This window comes from Fundulus heteroclitus, chromosome 21, assembly GCF_011125445.2.
Source record: "Fundulus heteroclitus isolate FHET01 chromosome 21, MU-UCD_Fhet_4.1, whole genome shotgun sequence".
In the NCBI taxonomy this organism is placed as follows: Eukaryota; Metazoa; Chordata; class Actinopteri; order Cyprinodontiformes; family Fundulidae; genus Fundulus; species Fundulus heteroclitus.
This window is the reverse complement of record NC_046381.1, coordinates 38,911,742-38,932,416: the sequence shown is the minus strand read 5'-3', so window position 1 is coordinate 38,932,416 and position 20,675 is coordinate 38,911,742. Positions and strand designations below refer to the sequence as shown.

The window sequence follows — 20,675 nt, the reverse complement described above, 5'->3', positions numbered from 1 at the left end:
TTGCATCAAAGTCCCGACAAGCAGCATTCACTCCTGGGGAACCGTAGAGCCACAGGGAGAGTCTGTTTTAATCAAGAACGTACGGATGGATGGATGGATGGATGGATGGATGGATGGATGGATGGATGGATGGATGGATGGATGGATGGATGGATGGATGGATGGACGGACATTGGTAATTTTGAGCCACATTATAAGACAGCCAGGTCCGGTTCTAAAGAATCCAAATCTCATTCAGATTCAGCCCAAACTGGGTCATCTTCAGATCCTGCAGCAATCCCCCCACCAGAGCAAGCATCTGGGGACAGTAGAGAGGAACAACTTCTTTTAACAGGAGCTCAGTGTAACCATCTGCTGTCATGGCGGGGACTGAGAGGTGGCCGTGGGCGGATGAGAAGCAGGTGAACAGAACCGCTCTGAGGCTGAAGAACCCAGAGAGAACATAGATGATGGCAGCAGTGGTCTAGTCAAAGTCCCACAGCCCACTGGACCAACTGGACCTCCTAGAGGAGGAAGACGCAGCATGTTGATCCCTGTAGCCAATCAGCAAAGGGGAAATTAAACCATCTGACGTTTACTGGTGCTGCAGTTTATGGTTCCTATGGTTTGTGAGTCCACTTGTTACTGAATCATTTATGTCTCCATTTGGACTCTAGTTGTGACTTTGAACCCTGGACATCTATGAAATTTAACCCGGTTCTGGTCCTACCGAACCAAGGTCCAAATGTTCATTGTTCTGAACAGGGATGCTGAAAGTCGTCTTTTCTCTCTTTGGTTCTCTGGATCAGGATTCTGTAAAGATCCGGTCTGACTTCTGAATCTTTGGTTCTGTAGGTTCTGGTTGCCTCGCTGTCAGCCCTCCTTATATTTCAGTTCTTTCTATAGATCCTCCATCTGGACCTGAAGTTAAAATGTCCGCATAAAGTTCATTAATGTCCAGCCATCAAATAAAACTGCTTTAACCCCGTAAACGTTGACCTTCAAACTTTTACATTTACAACAAAATAAGAACTGCACCAATGAAAAATGCCTAAAAACAGCGATATTGACTCTAGAGACAAAACAGAAACTTTTTATTTTATAAATGAATCATGCATTTAAATGTATCATCTTAGAAAAGTTTCTGAAAGGAACAGGAACAACAAGTTAAAGGTTTATGTTCCTGAGGGTCCTTGAACGCATCACCTCCATTCAGAAACATGCGTATTTATTTAGAGCAATGAACAAAGACGTGAACCTGTTTAGGAGAATTAGCAGCCGACTGGATTTAACTTAAGAAAAGGTTTAAAAAGCAGCTCCTGCAGCTACACGCCACCCATCCACCCCCCCAACCCCCCCCCCCCCCCCCCCACACACACACACACACACACACACCCCCCCCCCCCAGTGACTGAAACAAAGAGCGCAGAGTCTGCGTCTCGTTCTCTGCAGGAACATCAAGTCTCTGCACGCTCATCTCCACCCGCAAGAAGAACACAGGCATAAAGACATCTATGTGATTAATCGGCTGTTTGTGGAGATGGGAACATTTTTCCACTTTTAGTCACATTTTATTGCCAAAAACAATACAATTTTGCACTTTTATTCATGTTTTATCGCCGAAAAGAAAATTTTCCACTTTTATTTATGTTTTGTTACCAGAAGGACAACATTATCCCTTTTATTTGCATTTTATCGCCAAAAAGGACAATATTTTCCACTTTTGTTCATGTTTTATTGCCAAAAAGGACAAAAACTCTCCTTGAGCAGAAAATAGACAATCCTGTTGTTTGTGCAGCTGGAGGACAAACTGCCTGCAGGAACCTTCGTTTCCTTGAAAAATGATGGTTAAAAGATGAAGCGTGTCTTTTTATGAGCTGCTAAACTGCAGGTTTGTGGCTTTTACTGGATCCACGGAGGGAGCGGGCCTCCTGCAGGGGGCGGGGGTCCTGCAGGGGGCGGGGGTCCAGTAGGGAGCGGGGCTCCTGCAAGGGGCGGGGGTCCTGCAGGGGGCGGGGGTCCTGTAGGGAGCGGGGCTCCTGTAGGGAGCGGGGGTCCTGCAGGGGGCGGGCCTCCTGCAGGGAGCGGGGGTCCTGCAGGGAGCGGGGGTCCTGTAGGGGGCGGGGGTCCAGTAGGGAGCGGGGCTCCTGCAAGGGGCGGGGGTCCTGCAGGGGGCGGGGGTCCTGCAGGGGGCGGGCCTCCAGCAAGGAGCGGGCCTCCTGCAAGGGGCGGGGGTCCTGCAGGGGGCGGGGGTCCTGCAGGGAGCGGGCCTCCAGCAGGGAGCGGGCCTCCTGCAGCGGGCGGGGGTCCTGCAGGGAGCGGGGGTCCTGCAGGGAGTGGGCCTCCTCCAGGGAGTGGGGCTCCTGCAGGGGGCGGGGGTCCTCCAGGGAGCGGGCTTCCTGCAGGGGGCGGGGGTCCTGTAGGGAGCGGGGCTCCTGCAGGGGGCGGGCCTCCTGCAGGGGGCGGGCCTCCTGCAAGGAGCGGGGGTCCTGTAGGGGGCGGGGGTCCAGTAGGGAGCGGGGCTCCTGCAAGGGGCGGGGGTCCTGTAGGGGGCGGGGGTCCAGCAAGGAGCGGGCCTCCTGCAAGGGGCGGGGGTCCTGCAAGGGGCGGGGGTCCTGCAGGGAGCGGGCCTCCAGCAGGCCCCTTCCTCCGGGCGCTCAGCGAGCGAGTGGGTCTGAACACGCCGGCCGCTGCAGGCGTCTCTGCGGTTAACAAGCGTTGAAGGCTGTCAGGTTCTGTTGGCCTCCTCAACACGGATGACGGATGTTTGGGTCAGAGCGGGCAGGAGCTCCAGGCTGCAGCTCAGAAATCTGAAATATGTGAATCATTTCTGCTACTTAGGAGAGAAATGAACGTGAGCAGAGCTGGAGGAAGGCAGCTCAGGAAGTCAAGATTAACTCATAAACAGATAAATATTAACAGATTTACAAGAGAAACGATCAAATATGCCAGCTTTCTATTTTCATTAGAGCTAGCATTGAGTCGCATCATTAAATAAAATAGAAACAACCTTTATTGTCCCTCAGTGGGGATGTTCCCCAAGAGCAAAGGCAAAGATAGATGTATAAAGATTCACAAAGAGTGATAAAATACATAAATTAAAAACAATAATTAGAGACTAACTTTACAAGAAAAAAGCCTGTGGTTAATAATAACAGATCTATAGACGTGTTTACTCTCCGTCTTCCTGCTCTACCGTCAGCTCCATAAAACATCCTCAGGTTTCATGTTTTCACCATGAAACGTCCTCGTTGGAGCTGGTGGCTTCTTTCTGGCATAATTAGAAGAAAATCGACTTTATTCATTCAGGTTTCTGACAGGAGACGTTTGCAGCTTCTGGCTGTGATTGTTTGGTTAAAATCTGACGTTTTAAAAGGCAGAAATCCACATTTTAAGCTCTTAGATTCATTTAGTTGTGAACTTGGAGTCTCTAGGAGTGCAGAAAGGTTTAATGTAGACTTCCAGGAGCTGCGTAAATATCTTCATATTCTGTCTGGGTCGTAGTTTTCAACAGTTTCCGCTGTTTTCCATTATGGTTTTTAGAACAATTACATCACAGTATTTGCTGCAGAGCTGCTAAAAAGGTCACTTCCAGCTCACTTCATAAATCCACTATTTTTATTTCTCGCAGTGATTTTGTAGTCCAAGCTGAAGCTCAGAGAGGATCAGCTGCTCTGTATAACGTCCCCCAGCAGACTGTGCGACCTGGAGGGGGGCGCTGTGAAGAGCCTCCTTACATTTAAAGAGACGGCAGCAAAACGAGTCGCTCTCAGATGCAGAGCAGGATTAAAGGGGGATGTGGGGATAAATTACTGGGAAATTCAGACCAAATCATCACAGTTTCACTTTATATAAACCACAATGAATGAGTTCAATGTGAAAATGAAGAACTGAAACCGTCTCCTTTAAAGAGCCACTAACTTAGCTCACAAAGAAACAAATATATTTTCCTCGTGGTTAAAGTCTCTGGATGTTTTAATCCATTTAAACGTCTCCAGTTTCCCAGGTTGGTGAACAAAGTTCAGGTTTTTCTCCTGCTGCTGTTCGCCTGCTGAGCGGTGAGTGAATCGGCCTCTGGACCCGGCTACCTGCTGCTGAAGGCCCGGTTCTGCTGCTGAAGGCCCGGTTCTGCTGCTGAAGGCCCGGTTCTGCTGCTCCAACCCGTCTCATGGCGCTGCTCGGCCCACGCTTCCAGCGCGCTGACCCGAGGTCAGCCGGTCCGCCCACGCCGCCTCGCCGTGAGTCACGTTCCCGCTGTGGAGAATACGAGGCTTTCAGCCCACAGCGCCGCGGCCCAGAGCCGGAGAAACGGCCCGTTGTTCTGGGAGCATCAGAACAACGGCGGTTCTGATCAAGTGTTGATTTAATCTGCAGGCATTTCTGCAGCGCGCCCATAAATCATTCTGTCACCAGCTGCTTAATTCATCTGCAGGAGAAACTTCCTGCTTCCTCCACGCTCAGAGGTCAGAACCGGGACAGAACGTCTGGGGAACCAGAACCACAGCGACAGGAAGTCCTGAGCCATGGCGCCGGTTCTGCTGCGACCCGCTTTCATTTCCATTAAACAGACAACCTGCTCAGGAATGCATCAAAGCCCAAACCTCTGCAGAACAAGCCGGTTCTTCAGGAACACCTTGGTGGTACCGGGTTGGACCTCCGTCAAAGATGTCTTAGCTTCAACAAGGAGTCAGAACCGTTCCTCAGAGATTTCTGTCCATCTGGACCATGTGGACCTTATGCAGCTTCAGCTTCTGGTTCTGGTTCTGAACTGTCAGCTGATCAGAACCTCTGGTTCCCCCACATCCCAGAGATGTTCTACTGAGATGTTCTGAGTCCTGGAGCTCAGTGGACCCATGGTTCCAGAGGGAGGGTTGTCGGTGAAATTCCCAGCAGTTCAGCAGGTTCTGAAATATCTGGACCAGCCCGTCTGGCCCCAAGAACCATCTATGGTTCTGATTCTGGTGCACATTTTGACCTTCATCAGCTCGTCTTCATCACGTCTGGATGAATGGATGCTGCCGTCTGATTGGCTGATTGTTAATAAGCTGCTGTACCTAATAAAGTGGCCACTGAGTTAAAGTTGAGACGTTTCAGAACTTTGACCAGAACCATTTTTTGGTAAAAACTGTTCCAGGCTGTCAGAAAGCGGCACCAGAGAACCCAGGAGGTCTTGGTGGTTCTGGTGAAACGGGTCAGAACCTCTGAGCTCCGTCAGCAAACACAGGAATGTGGTTAAAGCGTCTTAATGTTGGCTTCAAGGAATGTGGAGCAACAAAGGAGCCTTTCTGCCTGAGAGCCGAGATGATCCGCTTCCTCCAGACTGACAGGGAAACTCTGCTGGGGAAGGTGGAGGAGAGATGATGAAGAGGAGGAGGAGGAGGAGGAGGAGGAGGAGGAGGAAGAGGAGGAAGGACACAGCTTAAATCTCCTGTTTGTTTTAATGAACCCACAGCTGAAGGATAACTGGAAGGAAGGAAGGAAGGACAATAAGTGTAAAAGAGGAAGTAACAAAGGTTGGAGGAAAAAAGGACAGAAAAGACAGAAAAACTGTAAAATAAGTAAAATCTAAGGAAATTTGGAACTTTGGCAGGAAGTAAATAAGTTAAAAGAGGAAAAAGGCAGAGAAAGGTTGAGCAGAATAAAATAAAATGATTTTAATGACCTTCCAGCTGAGGTCAGAGTAAAACGCTCTGCTCTGACACTGACCAACAGAAACTCCTCATTAAAGAACCTCGGTTCTGTTGGCCTCATCAGACCCGCTCTGAGCAGCAGACAGCTGCAGCCGGTTCTCCATGCTGAAGTTCATGTTTCCATCCAAACATCTGGAAACAGCTGCTGGCGTCTTCAGGGCAGCGCAGGAAGCAGCTGCTCTGGCTGAACCCAGCAGGAGAAACCCGGCGGGATGCAAACAGACGTCTTCCTCGTCCTCTTCCTCCAGCAAGGAGCCAGAGGTGCTGGTGGAAACATCTGGAGCTGCTGGCCAGCTGGACTGAGGAGCATTTCTAGACCAGAGACGTCAGTAGATGGACCGCTGCCATGAAAGCAGCATAAAGGTGGAATTAGACGCTCCAACGAGTGTTTGAACCCCAGCTGAGAGTTTTTAGGGCGGTGACGAGTCAGCAGCAGCTAGTAACGAGGAAAAGTGACTCTAATAATGTAAGTTAACCGGTTTATTCAGAGTTAAAACGCAGAGGATGGTCCATCCTGGTCTGGTAATGAGGAAAGAAGCCAGCAGAGGCAGGGAGGAGGGATGATGAGGGTTAATCACAGAGTTTGTGACACAAACAAGGAATCTGACTTCAGTCGAGGGAGGAAGTAATGATTTTAAATTCATTTGGCTGAATTTGATATTTTTATAACGACAGAGGCGGTCCAGATTAGGAGAATATGATAAATATGCTAAAACAGGGGGATGAGTGGGATTAAAATTATTAAAATTTAAAAATGCGCGGAATGAGGAGTGGTCTAGTCAAAGAATGAGGATGAGGAGGATGAGTGGGGCAGCAATGAGGGATAATGATGGTGAGAGTGTGAGCTGTGGATTAATGAGGGAAAGAATGGGTGGGATTAAAAGAGGATGTAGCACCTGGTAAAGAACTGAGTGTTTCAGGAAGGGGATGAAAATGTCTGTAATAATGGCGTCAGAGGGACGAATGGATGAAAATCAGGGATGAAGATGAGGAGGATGAGTGGGATAGAACGCACAGTTTGTCTGAAATAGTTTCAGTTGTCTTTGTGTTTTTCTCTCTGATGAATCGTGAGTTTTCAAACTTGGAGGTGAAGCTGCAGCAGAGGCTGTGATTCCCTCAGGAACGTCGGTGTGGAAGGAGGCTTTGAACCGCCGTCCCTCTGCCTGCGATGACAGACAGCAGGGACTAGCATAAGGGACCCTCAGGGGCCGCAGCAGCAGGCGGGGGGGGGGGGGTAACTGCAGCGCCTCCTCTGCCTCTCAGCGCTTCCCTCCCTAAACCTGTTGAGTCCATCAGCAGCAGGTCTGGAGGGGAAGCTTCAGATGTTATCAGAGAAAAACGAGTACGAAGAGCTCAGCTGCACAGAAAATCATTTTACACAAGAAAAAAAACTGTTTTAGGGAAGATTTTTCTGCTAATTAATAAAGAAATAAAGATAAGAGCCACATTTCTATCCCACTAATTAAAAATATATTAAAAAAACACGACTTGTAGCTTAGACTTAAATAGCTTCAATTAAAATCTAAAGCATCTCTGAAAGATAAGCACATTTTTACATTTCTTGCAAAGTGTTTAATTATTAAATATAAAAGCTTTAAATTATTTTTTATGCTACGTTTAATCTTTTCAAAGACAAACGTTCATCACAGACGACCCTGGATGCCGGAATGTGAGGAAAATAACGTGTTTTATTTTATTTATCCACTTTTATTCCATTTCTTTTTCGTCCAAACCCTGGAAAATATTAAAGTATTCACACCTATGGAGCGTTTAAAACCACAAACCTCCATGTGAGCTGCTGATCTGATGAGACAGAACCATGCAAAGCAGCGCTGACCAGAACCAGAACCAGAACAAGAACTTCAGAATCATCTGAGTGAGTCCGGCTCCATGGAGGTCTGTAACGAGCCGTTTGCTCGTTACCAGGGATGCAGCTCTGGGGGAAATGAAGCCTCCTGTTTTAGACCATGAGTCGTTAACCTTTGACCTTTTGTGTTGGCCTGTCACATAAAATCCTAACAAACGCAGCAAAGTGTGACGTGACGGAAGAGGTTGAAGGTTCAAACGCTGCAGGACAGCGAGTCAGTCTGCCTTCTTAATGATTCAGGGGTTTAACTAAAACGGGTCGACTCGGTTCAGCCAGAATATTCTGTCCCAGTTTATCTGAAGCAGAACCATTAAAGGCCTTTAGAGCCTGATCCAGGAAACGTTCCACCAATAATTCATTTTCCTCATGATTTCTGCGTTTTTATGTAGACTAAAATATATTTGTTGGTTTGCTGTAAACTGTGTTTTCAGAGAAATACCGACTTTGTTGAAATATGTGTGTTAAAATGACACATTTAAAGCTGCAGGGATAAAAAGCAGAGACTTGGTTTAACCTTTATTTCATGAATCCTGCGTTAAGCGGACAGATTTTCACCGTTCAGGTTAAACGTGAGCCAGAAGTCTTTGTTAGATTTCACCAGTAAACCAGGATGTTTCTGTAACTTCCTGTTTTACTCCCGCTGGTCTGCTGCTGATGTTCAGGATCACATTAAGTTATTTTATTAAAGCTCCTTCTGTTCTCAGCGTAGCTTTATCTCCTCAGGAAACAAACTTTATCTAAAGTTGCCACTTCAGCCAAGCAGCCGCTGAAGGATGAAGGAGCGCTCGTCATCATCATGTCTGCGGCCCTTCCTGCCTCTTTAGGGGCCTCAGGTTTCCCTCAGGTATCTGATCTGAGAGCAGCTCAGAGACGTTCTCCTGCCAGCAGAGCTGCTCCGCCTGTGAGCGCCTCGCTGACGGATGTTTGTGTAGGAATGTGGGCAGAGCCCGGATCATCCCGGTAATCCCTGAGCGGAGCCGGGATCATCCTCGTCTTCACGCCTGCAGGCGCTGAGCCGCTCCGGCTGATCCGGTCACAAGACGGCGGTCTGCAGGCCGGATGTCTCCTCCTCCTCCCTAACCTCCTCCATCCTCTCCTCTGCAGTGCCTGGAGTTCAGCGGCGGCTCGGCCACCGGCGACATGTGTGAGGACCTGTGTGTGCGCGGCCTGGTGGAGTACCGGCGCTGCCTCTACTACGAGAACGGCAAGAAGGTGATGGAGGCGCGGTGGAGGGGAAGCCCCGTCATCCTCAAGTCCAAGCTGGAGAACTTCTCCTCCTACGAGCCGCTGGGGATCCTGGACTACCAGGTGATGTAGACCTTCACCTGGTGGAACCTCTGACCTGCATTCCTTCAGGAGTCCAGAGGAACCACCAGCACAGAGAACGGGTTCCTGGGCTTTAATCTGGAGAACCTGGGTTGTCTCCAGCAGCTTTGAACATCTACACACTGAAGATGTTTCCATCATTCCTTAGAAATCAGCTTCATCAGATTAGGAGGGACTGTAGGAACCCCTCCTCTGGGCTTTGACTAGGCCACTATAGGACCTGACTATGCTCGGTTCTAACCCATGTTCCTTAGATAACGAGAGTTCTTGTTGCCATAAGTGTTAGCAGATCCTCCCACCTGAGCTGTGGAGCTCTGCAGCTCCTCCAGAGACACCGTTTACTTTCTGGCTGACTTCTGGAGGCACTTGGTCACTAAAGCAGAGGAAACTGAAGACATGTAGGCTTTTATGGGGGAAAAGCTTGAAAACATGCATCATTTTTTCTTTTAATCTGAAATAACGCTCCATGCTGCGTTCACCAGCCTGCAGAGCTCCTCCTCCATCATCGCTCCTCCATCACTCCTTAGTGAAGGCAGAGTCAGCCCAGATCATTAAAGCCTCATTAATCCTGCTTTAACAGGACAAAATGTGTTTTTCCACACGTGGATCTCTGGGGATTTCCTGTGAATCTGTTTCTGTGCTCAGCAGGATGCAGGAGAGGAGCTGTCGGCTCTAGACGTGGTTTTCTACGCCACCATGGAGGTGAGCCGCCTCAGCCCAGCCGCCACGGCTTCGCTCTCTGAACACCTGCTCAGTCTGCCTTCTGCTGGCCGCAGGTACGAAACTCCCTGGGTCTGTCTGAGGACGGCGAGGACGAGGAGGACGGAGGAGGAGGAAGAGGAGGAGGAGGAGGAGGAGGAGGAGGAGGAAGCAACGGCTCCCTGCCCAGACTGTGGGGCCAGAAGCTGAAGATCAGGGAGAGGAGCTACTCCAGAGCTGAGCTGGGCTCCCTGTGGTCGCTGCTGCAGCAGGAGGAGTACACCTTCCTCAGGTAAGCCATTCAGAGTGTGTGTGTGTGGGGGGGGGGGGGGGGTCTTTATGCTCCTTTATTATATTTATAAGGGGTCAAAGGTCCTCTGCTGCTGGACATCTAGTGGCACCATGCAGGGTCTCATCTGTCGCCTAAACCTTCACATTTAGCCCAGAAATCCACATTAAAATGTTTTATTATATGTATAAAACATAAAATATGTAATTAATGTGATTAATGCTCAGATCTGGTCACAGGTTAACCAGGAGATGGATAAATGAACGTTTGCTCTTTATCTTTTCTGACGGTTTTTACTGCTGCACCTCGTTAATCTTCTCTCTGGTCTGATTTATAACGGGTTAGAAATATTTCACGGTTCTAAAGCAGAACCTGTGGTGTCGGCTCAGGAACCCAGTCCTCCTCTCCTTCTGGTCTCCAGGGTCCTGCAGGACCTCAGCCCCCACGTGGCCAAGGTGCTGGGCTCCTGCGGTCACTTCTACGCCGTGGAGTTCCTCTCGGCCGGACACGCCTGGGACCAGAACATCTTCTCCATGGACCAGGTGGTCGTCCCCGGGCAGAACCGGCAGAACCGGGCCGGGGCGGCGGGCCGGTGGAGCACCAGGCAGATGGTGCACCAGATCGCCCTCAGCTTCCTGGACATGGTGTGGCACTTTGACAACGACTTCACCCACAGGCTGCACCTGTGTGACATCAAGCCAGAGAACTTCGCCATCAGGAAGGACCTGACGGTGAGTTTGGGTCCGCCGCCCCGCCGGACCAGAACCAAACATTCCCACCGTGCTGCCGACCCGCCGACACACTTAGAAACCGGACCATCTGAACCAAAGCCACCAGGCCGTGGCCTTCTGGGAAATACAGAAATTCACATTTACAAGAAAAATGATTCAATGCTTAACACTTTGAGATGAAAGCAGAACCAAAGGTAAACTGGTGATTAAACCTGGTTCTGAAAAGGCAGCTGGACCTGATTTCTGGCACCTTCTGGGACAAAACGATGAATTCTGTCATAGTTTGGCTGAAAACAGGAAAAATGGCAGATAAAATTGATCCAAAGGTCTGTGAACGTAAACGCCTCCTATAGTGTACCTGTAGAAATGTTTTAATCTAAATTAACACGCGTATTTATAACAGATGTCAGAATCAAATCACAGCCTCTTTTTACACTACAATACTTTATTAAATAGTGTAAAAGTCTTTTAATTTGTTTAATGTTAATCTAATAGACATTTTTGACAAATAATAAATAAATGATGCTGTCATTTCTGTAATAAAGCTGAATTAATGAGTTCAACTCAAAGGATCCAGTATTAACACAAATTGCTGTTTATGTCTATTTTAGGCTCTATAGTCCACAGAAATAAGACTTTTCCCACAAAGTAACATTAATAACAGAATATCACCAAAAGGTGAAATTAGTAATGAAACCCTTTATTTGGTTGTGTGTGATCCCATCAAGCACCGGCGTCTAAATATGGATTATTAACATGACCTAATCTCTTAGCTTTACTGTTAAAATCAGTATATTGATCAGTTGGATGTAAATTAAAAAAAAGTCTAAATGTCTTTAAAATTATAGTAAAAAACAAGATTCCTATAGTTCCTCCTGACTCTCCATGTGATTCCCAGCAAACACTGGAGAACATCAGAAGACTGAGGTTGTTCATCTGAGGCCAGGAACGGTTCTAATCATAGTTTTAATCAACAAAATCACTCCTGGAACTTTTCATTCTTTGGTATCATCAACACTAAAACTTTGCTAGGTGGAAAAACCACTTTACAAAGTGCTAAAAGCCTCCAGAACCAAAGTTCTACAGAATAAACTGGGCTCCACGATGCAGAAATGACAACAGGAGTAAAAATGTTGCCCACTTTGTTTTCTCTGATTAAATATTAAAGCTGTAGAGAAAACATCTCATTTCAGTCTTTTAAAGGGAGGTCACAGTTTTTTCATATTTAAATGATCTGTTTAACTTTAAGGCAGCATCCTAGTAGCAGCATAGTAGAATAAAAATACTTTTTAGTGGAGAAATTCAGGCGTGAAAGCAGCAAAAACTCAGACAGAAGTCGTCAGATCCATTCAGTAACACAGACTTTACCAGAATTAAATAAAAAAGATGAAAACTTAATAAATGAGCCACCAGCATCCAGTCATCCACCTCAGTGAAAATCTACACATATTAACAATTAAATATAATGTTTCTTTTGAGGGAGGTTATGAAATGACGTCCTGTATTTTAGTCTGAAGTATAAAGCAGCGCAAATAACAGGAAGCTAAATAAAGAGGGAAAGTTTCCTTCCATCAGGGCCAAATATCTTTATTTTAAGTCAAACTTTGTAATCCAGTTTATTATTAGATTATTAGATGTAACATAACAGTTAATGGTTTGCTTAATTAAGATGTAAATGAAAACCAGCAGGGAGAAAAATAAACGGAACCCTCTGGGTTTCCTCTTATGTCAAAAGAAAAAAAGTGAAACTTTTTATTTTTTCACTGTTATTTCTCTTTTATTAATCTTTCTCTGACCATAAATCTGTCATAAAGTCAAAACCGGGTTCCTGCCAACATTTAGACAGATTTAAACATTTATTTTCTCTCACAGCTGCTTGGAAACTTGGAAAAGGAAATTATACTAAGAGAAACCTACAGGACACAAAGTGCTTTTTAGTAAAAATACAAACTAAATGTGGTTTAACAGTTTTAATGTTTTTAATTTCAATATTAACATTTTATGAATGACTATACTGTAGTGTGAAGCGCTACTAGTTAAAGCCATTTTACATTTTAGCAGCTATTTTCTAGTGTTGATTAGATAAATTAACATCTCACTGTTAAAACACAGCTCTGTAGATAAAACACGTTATTTAGCTAAAAACATTCAGATTGATTTATTACTTGTTTTTATTATTTAAAGGCATTAGTAATTTCTTTTTTTTTATGAAAAACCTGTAAATGACTTGTACAGAGGTAAAATGTTAAAAACAGCTTCATTTGAATCAGATAAACCTCCAATCAGCACCACTGCTGCTCTAACAATCATTAATAAGAATAATTAGGTTGTAAATTTTTTTAATATCCTGACTCAACAAAAAGTGTCACCGTGTTTTATTTATTTATTTATTTGTTTATTTATTTACGCAATAACTCAAATATTAGAATTCAGCTAAAAACTCAGAGATAATTTGTGAATAATTAACATTATTTTCATGACAAATCTTTGATTTTAGTTTCCAGTTAGTTTATTAATTATTAGTTTATTAATATTCTATAATAATGTTCAGTCATTTGGAAATTAGCTTCGTTTTTACTGTTATTAGGTTTGAAAAACATTATTTATAAACAATTAAACTTTTTTTAATGTTATGATATTATTTTAAAGCTATTTTTGAAACACATTTAACTATAAAAATACAAACTCTAGAATTGTATTGACAGTTTTAAAATGTCAATACAATTCTACGCATGATCATTATTATTTATTAGTAGTACCATTAATAAATTAGTTTGAAATGCATCACAAATTAAAAGTTTATCAACTGATGAGAATTTTTATAAAAATAACACCTTCTAATTTCTTCATAGTTTGTTAAAGTTTATACTGTGACTTCATTAAATTGGCAGATTTAGCTCAGACTAAATAAGTAATTTATATTAAAACATGACGGTGAAAAACTTTTTATTTTATTTAACATGTTTCCGTTTCAATTTGAATATTTTACGTTGCATGAACCAGATTAAAAAGCTTATTTTATTCAGATTAAAAAATAACTAAACGAACTGAAAGATCAACACTGAAGATGCATCTACAAAAGTTAATTTTATTTTCCTGATGTTTGTGTCTAATTTTCTAAAATTATCTGAATTCTTGAAATGAATTCATGCTTTTTACAGTTTTAGCTTCTTGGCCTAAAATATAATTTCTCTATAAACAAAACTCCCTTTATCATAATCTGTAAATAAAATGTAACAGTTAAATTAATTAGACTACTCTGATTACATTTGACTTATTTTACAGATTAAAACACTTTTTTTGGTCATTTAGCTTTATTTTGTATCTAATTTGGATATTTTCCAATAAACTTTTTTCCACTTTGTGATGTTTTCAGTTTTACTTTCAATCCTTTTATCATTTTTGTGTTATTGATGAGCCTGAGGAGTGATTTTGATCATTTTCATAATTTATTTTAACAATGATTAGCCTCCCTTCCTCCATAATAATAATAATAATAACTTATTAATTATTAATGATGACTTCCTGAGCCAGCGGTGGTCTCGTGGGTCTGCAGGTGGTGGCCATCGACGTGGACATGGCCTTCTTTGAGCCAAAGATGAGGGACATCCTGGAGCAGAACTGCAGCAGCGACGACGACTGCAGCTTCTTCGACTGCTCGTCCAGGTGTGACCCGCTCAGACGCAGGTGCAGTCCTCGCCGCAGGAACACCAACCTGCAGGTGAGACGCCGTCCTCCAATCATCAGGCTGTAAACGGCCTGATCAATTAGGTACACCTTCACTTTGCTTTATTTCTTTTTGCTCAGGCTGACTGTGTCAGAAAAAAGTTTATTCCTGAAGGCATTTTGAAAATTTAAAGAAGAATTTCACTTTTAAAACACGAATCAGTAATTATAAGACCAAATGGCATATTTTAATATAAATAAGAATATTAACAAATCTTTTTCAAATAAACACATTACATATCCTGAATATTTAACATAATTCCTTTGCTCCATTTATATGTTGTTTTACTGATAAAGAAAAACAATTCAGTTGCTTTTATTTATATATTATTTTTAGATAGTTAATTGTGCTAGCATAACTTTGCAACTCAGTTGCATATTTTTGTTAATGTAAAAAATATTTCTATGGATTATTAATAATAATGATTCTAATAATAATACATATTTGTATGTAGTGATTATAGTAATAAATATTTGTCTGTAATACTAATAATAATACATATTTGTATGTAATAGTAATAATAATAATAAATGTCTGTATAATAATAACAATAATAATAATAACAATAATAACAATAATAATAATAATAATAATAATAATAATAATAATAATAATAATAAGCAGCCGTTTTATGATGAGCAGTAAATGAAAAGGTTCTGCCGCTGGTCCAGTCGCGGCCTGCAGGTCCGGTGGAGGACGGCGGGCCTCCATCAGCCGCCGTCAGGCTGACAGCAGCAGGACGAACTCTCATCACGCTGCCGGCAGAACTATCAGATGTCTCAGGATACCAGATACCTGCATTCACCTGAGGAGACGCTGAAGCTGTTTTCATCCAGGTGATGACAGGAAGTGATGCACAATGATGGGAAGATGGAGAGAAAAGGAGGAGAAACCAAACAATGAGAAAAAGGCAACGGGGGGAAAGAAGAAAAGTTCAAAAGGGTCATAGAAGCTATGGACTGAGCTAAAATAAAGAATAAAGTGAATTAAATGGATTAAAACAAAACAAAGGTAGACAATCTTTTTAAAGCAGTCTCTGTATCAGAGAGTAAGAAGGTCAAAGGTGGAGAATTTTAAAAATAAATCTATAATGCTGCATTTCTGACTAAAATAAAGAAACAAGTGTTTGTGTTCTAACAAAGAACGCGCAGAACAAAGAGAGAAAGAGGAGAGGATGGAAATAAAACGAAGATGAGTGAAGAGCGGAGCCGCTGACATGTGGCTGACAAGCTGCTCTCCTATTGGCTGCAGCGCCACAGGTGTCTCCTGAGGCCGACCTGTGATGACCCGCCATCTGCCCTTCATCCCTGCAGAGAAAGACGGTTTTGTCTTCCTCAGAGTTCGGCCGTTAGATCCTCCTTAACCTTTATTATTTTTATTTATTATTTTTATTTATTATTTTTATTTATTATTTTTATTTATTCCTGGCTTTTCTCTCACCTGACGCTCACTTTCACACCTGCTTTTTATCGTTTATTTTCTCACACGTTTTTCCATTCATCTCTCTTGTGATTTACAAACCAACCTGTATTGTTTTAGATGTATTTCCTGCTCTCCTCCACACCTTCATCTGTCTTTTCTTCTTTTTCAGGTGATCTGTGAGAAGATTTTCAGGCCTTGGTTTTCTCCCACACTCCTGGGGGCCAAAGCTGGCCTCCCACTGCAGGTATTTAGTTTGAAAGGTTTAGAAACTATTCACCCATCCACTGTCTACACCTACTTATCATTGCATACTTATTTAATAAAATAAATTAGTAAATCATAGTTTAGAGCTTATTTAAAAAAATAAACTAATAAATCCTAGTTTATACACTAGGATTTATTAGTTTATTTGCCGTTTGCTGTCTTGTTACCACAAACTGTGGACAAATGAGAATCTTTTCTATGCAGGAAAAACAGCAGAATTAAAGAAACATTTAACCTAATTAAAACAATTTTATTTGCTCCAGCTAATTATTCAACTCATATTACTGAATGTGTCGAAGTTTCCTGTTTTAATTGCTGAACATCATTTAATGTAGCAGAAATCGGAGGAGAATCAGGTTCATCACCTGATTGTGCTGCACCTGAAATGATCTGATGCCATCAACTCATCTGTGATAATTAGGAGTCACGTTTGTTAATATTTAATATAGGGCTGGATCATACGGCCAAACCTTATATCACGATCTATCTCCTTATTTTGGTAGATACCATATAATTACGGTATCGATATAAACCAAATAACATATTACAAAGAATGCCCACAACAGATGCCTGAACAAACTTAAGACAATTATTTTGCCACTTTTATTAAACTCCTCCACTATAACATTTTAGAAATATTTGCTTTATGTAAAAAACTACATAAAACCCAGAACATCAGTCAGTGACAGAAGCTGTAATAAGAGACTGTAATATATATTGAAACATCGTGAATGTCATGTAACAGTTATTGAATAAAGTTATATTGCGATATATATTGATACTGAATTGCTGTCTTCTCCTAATTTAATAAATCACAGGACTCAATAACTGATGTATGAACCAAGCGTATTAACAGGATATGTTGAGCTCTCCTGATTGTCTCTTTAACAAACCAGAGTCTTCAGTCTGGATTCTCTGATAAAATAAACCCACTGAGTTTTTTTCCACAGCGTTTCAAACTCAGGTTCAGTTCAGAGGGGAGTCCATGGAGGCGCAGCTAATATCTGGTAACCAGCCTCCACCATCTCACCTTCATGGACTCTACAGAGAGACCAGACAGTTCAGGGTAGGGTCGTCCTCCAGCAATGCCAGTCAACACTTTTAGGGCGTTTTTACCCCCAGTTTGCATCTGATGCCACGTTTCTACCCAAAAACACCAGAGGACACGCAGCAGAGATGTGTCGGTGATTATCACCAGGCAGTAGCTGGAGCGCCCTACAGACGTTAAGGAAGCAGCGCTTGCCTTGCAGAGCCCTTAGCCAGCATTAACCCAACAGTCTGGTGGGGGCCCCACTGTGGATTTTGTTATGATTTCCTGTCATGTTGATCATCCAGACACCACAGTGGTCTGATGAAGAACCCAGATGACCGTTACAGAGAGTCCTGTCCACCTCTACAGACTTCATTAGGCCAGGATCTTTATAGTGTCTCTGCCGTCTACCAGGACTCTGTAGAAGAAGACCTGGTGGTGTCCAACGGTGTCCCTGACAGCTACCTGTCCCCAGGACGCTCCCTCTGAAGCACCACTGTGTCTGCATGTGGCGATGCTGAGGAACGAGCAACAGAGCTGATGTCGAGAGATTCACCAGTCCTGACCTTTGCTATTCTGTTCAAAGCCCGTCCACATCTGGCGTCTGGGTCATATTCCTGTCCAACACTGACCTGCAGCATTCCCAAACAAAAAGGCTCTGCTTGGACGGCACCCCCGACTAGGGGTGGGCAAAATAATCGTCCTGACGATGCATCGCGATTCTAAATTTCGCGATCTACTGCATCGATTCTTGATGCCAACTATCGATTATTTATTTAAAAAAATAAATTAATAAAATTGCATGAATGGTTGGCGAACATCAGCCAAAAACAAGTGGAATACAACTTCATTGGTTTAAAGAACCACTGAGGCCATGTAAACGGCACTGATTATCCTTATTTTGTTATTTTAAGTTTTATAAATCCTAAGCACTTTTTGTCAGTGTGTCCACTCCAGTAATAGTAATATTTGTTTTCATAGCAATACCTCCAAAAGTCATTTCAATAAATAGAGCTATGTATGAATTCAGTTGCTTTCAGTTATGTATAAATTGAAGACACTATCCAGATCATACACAGCCAGTCAGCCAATGGTACTGGCTGTATTTTTTTCTAATAGTGTTCAGTGAAAATATCACAATGCATCGCTATGCATCGCAATAATTCAAGTATCGTGATGCATTGTGATAGAATCACATCATGGCATGTGAATTGTGATTCGAATCGAATAGTGACTTCTTTGGCGATACCCACCACTACCCCCCACCCAGTGCCAGTCTGCTGGACCTTCAGAACCGGCGGCTGTAGGAAACTGTCCAGCAGAATGTCTTCAGAGAGCAACACATCCAGAAGCATTGAATGGGTTCACCAAGCTGCTAGCTGCATATTCACCACAGAGGAACTTTGGAACATGTGTACAGACTTTTATTCCATTGGCTGCACCAGGATGCATAGAAATACCAAAATTAAATTTAAAAGTAAAATGATCAAATGTTAGTTTACTGTATAAAATCTAATTTAAATGATCTTCCTCTGCGCCTCTCTGTGGGGTTCTACAGCTCTTAGAATGATGACGTTTTATCTCCATCAGGGACGAGGTTTACACCCAGGTCTATAAGTGAAGTCAGATCCTGGTACTTTCACTGCTCCACTTACAGCAGACATCATCTTCCTTGTGTTGAACAGGTGGAGCTGCAGCGAGCCGTGCAGGAGTGCTCAGAAACCGACGGCGGCGTGGACAAAGCAGAGGGTGATGGAGGCGGAGGCCGGAGGGTCCACCAGCGTCTCCTGGACGTCCTGAGACGCCTCCTGCAGGAGGACGTGGTTTCTGATGAAAGAAAATGGACAAAGGAGGAAGCGGACCACGTCCACACGGCTCTGAACTTCTGACCGGGTGAAGGAACCAGAGCAGAGCGTTCTTCATGATGTCAAGTCCTCCACCGTCTCCTGGTGTCTTTTTATCATCACTGCTGTGTCCTTCAGGCAGAGACTGACTCTTTTCCAACGTCTGAGCTACTTTACAGCCTTTGTGGATTAAAGGGCCTTAATTGGCAGAAAGAAGAGCAGACGTTTAGCCCAGACAGGAAAAGCATTTCAGAAATGGATGAGGGCAGTTAGTCAGAAACTAATGGAGTAGAAAGCCCCCCCCCCCCACAGCCCTGACAGCTCCTGATTCTGCTCCAGTTCTTTGATTGAGCGTCCCTGTATGTAATTAGCTGATCTTTATTTGAAGTCGATGTGTAAATAAACATTTCTGTAGGAATATTGAGATTTCAGTGACTCCAGGAACCTCCAGACCAGGACGGTGTTCAGACTGACAGCCAAACACCTCAAGTGTCTTCTCACCACACAAGTTTATGTTTCAACCTTCAGAGTTTAGTAACTCCCTCTCACCTGGGCTTCATCTCTACCAACAAGCCCCGCCCCCCCCCAGGAAGCTGGTAACCACGGCAACAGATGGGTCAGGGTCCTGATTGGTTAATAGGTCCGGTACGGTGGTTAATGTCTGTGAACGGCTAACTTTACTGGTTACCAAGTTCTGTTTCAACCAGTCAGTCTCAGTGAGATTTATTCAAATCTTTCTCATTTAAAGAGAAACTATTAAGAAAATAAAAACATGTACTTGGGTTCTGTACGCTCGGTAAATTGATTCACTAAATAAAACTTGCTTCTTAGCTAAATAAACGACTGTTTGCTTCATGAAGACGTCTGACATACATTTTTCTGTCTGTTTTTTTTTTCCTCGACTGAGAGAAACCAGGAAGTGTCCAACCGCTGGGAATGCTGGTAGCTGATGAAGCAGCATGGTAAAATATAAAAATAAGAGCAAAATAGGAGCTTTATATAGTCTGGGTTCTGGATCAACAGCACCACCCCCTCAGAGGAGGGCCCGCCCACCCAAACATAATTAACACCCCGTCCACGAGGCCTAGGGCCGTCACAGAGACGCTTCCCTCCTTTATCCACCAGAAACAAACTTCTTGGTTGAGTTAAAATAAGTTTTTATCTAAAACTAAAAAATTAGAACGTCTGTCTGAACGCTGCAGGAAAGGTTTGGTCTCATGTGGTTTTCTGCACTGTGCTGAATCACTGTGGGGTGCCGGTTTGTTAAGTCTCCAGACCTTCAGCTCACGAGCTCTTATCGGAGCTGCAGACTTTGACTACTGCTGTCATTTATATCCCAGATAGCTGAGCTCAGCTGCTTTGAGCTTTTTTCTTATGCACATTTTTAGCAGTTCCTGACCTGTACATCTGAACAGGGGTAGAAGGTTTAATATGAGACCATTAAACCTGCTGTACTGATTCAGAACAGACCTGAAGCCAGAGGCCAAGAATCTGAAACCACAGAAACCTTTAGATGCTGTTGAATGTGGCTCTGGACTGTAGGCATGGTTAATATGTTCCATGTGTGAGTTTAACATAACAGGCTGAGAAATACAAGCAGACAGATTCAGAACAGAGCTCAGCTCAGGGACAAAAAGCAAAGTTTAGAAAAAAAAACATTGTTTTTAAGGAGGAGGTTTGGGGCCGAGCAGAGTCACCATATATGGAGGCAACAGTTCTCCACCCAGTTATCCCGGGTTTGATTACCGACTCTGGGTCATTTACTGCATAGTTTCTGTCCTTCTTCCAAAATACCAACGACTAACAA

At 43.6% G+C, this 20,675-nt stretch overlaps 1 protein-coding gene across 2 annotated transcripts in view; it reads left to right on the top strand.

Annotated features, from left to right (window-relative positions):
• dipk1c (divergent protein kinase domain 1C) overlaps positions 1–19,727 on the top strand; it is a 39,226-nt gene extending 19,499 nt beyond the window's left edge. The window contains exons 3-9 of one of the 2 annotated variants that reach the window (XM_012857661.3): positions 8,641–8,844; positions 9,508–9,564; positions 9,639–9,853; positions 10,272–10,581; positions 14,138–14,302; positions 15,900–15,974; positions 18,710–19,727. In XM_012857661.3, the coding sequence (XP_012713115.3) occupies positions 8,641–8,844; positions 9,508–9,564; positions 9,639–9,853; positions 10,272–10,581; positions 14,138–14,302; positions 15,900–15,974; positions 18,710–18,913 (1,230 nt within the window). In that variant the 3' untranslated portion in view covers positions 18,914–19,727. The remainder of the gene's footprint in view (positions 1–8,640; positions 8,845–9,507; positions 9,565–9,638; positions 9,854–10,271; positions 10,582–14,137; positions 14,303–15,899; positions 15,975–18,709) is intronic. The other variant, XM_012857660.3, reaches the window with a different exon arrangement.
• Positions 19,728–20,675: the final 948 nt, after the last annotated feature.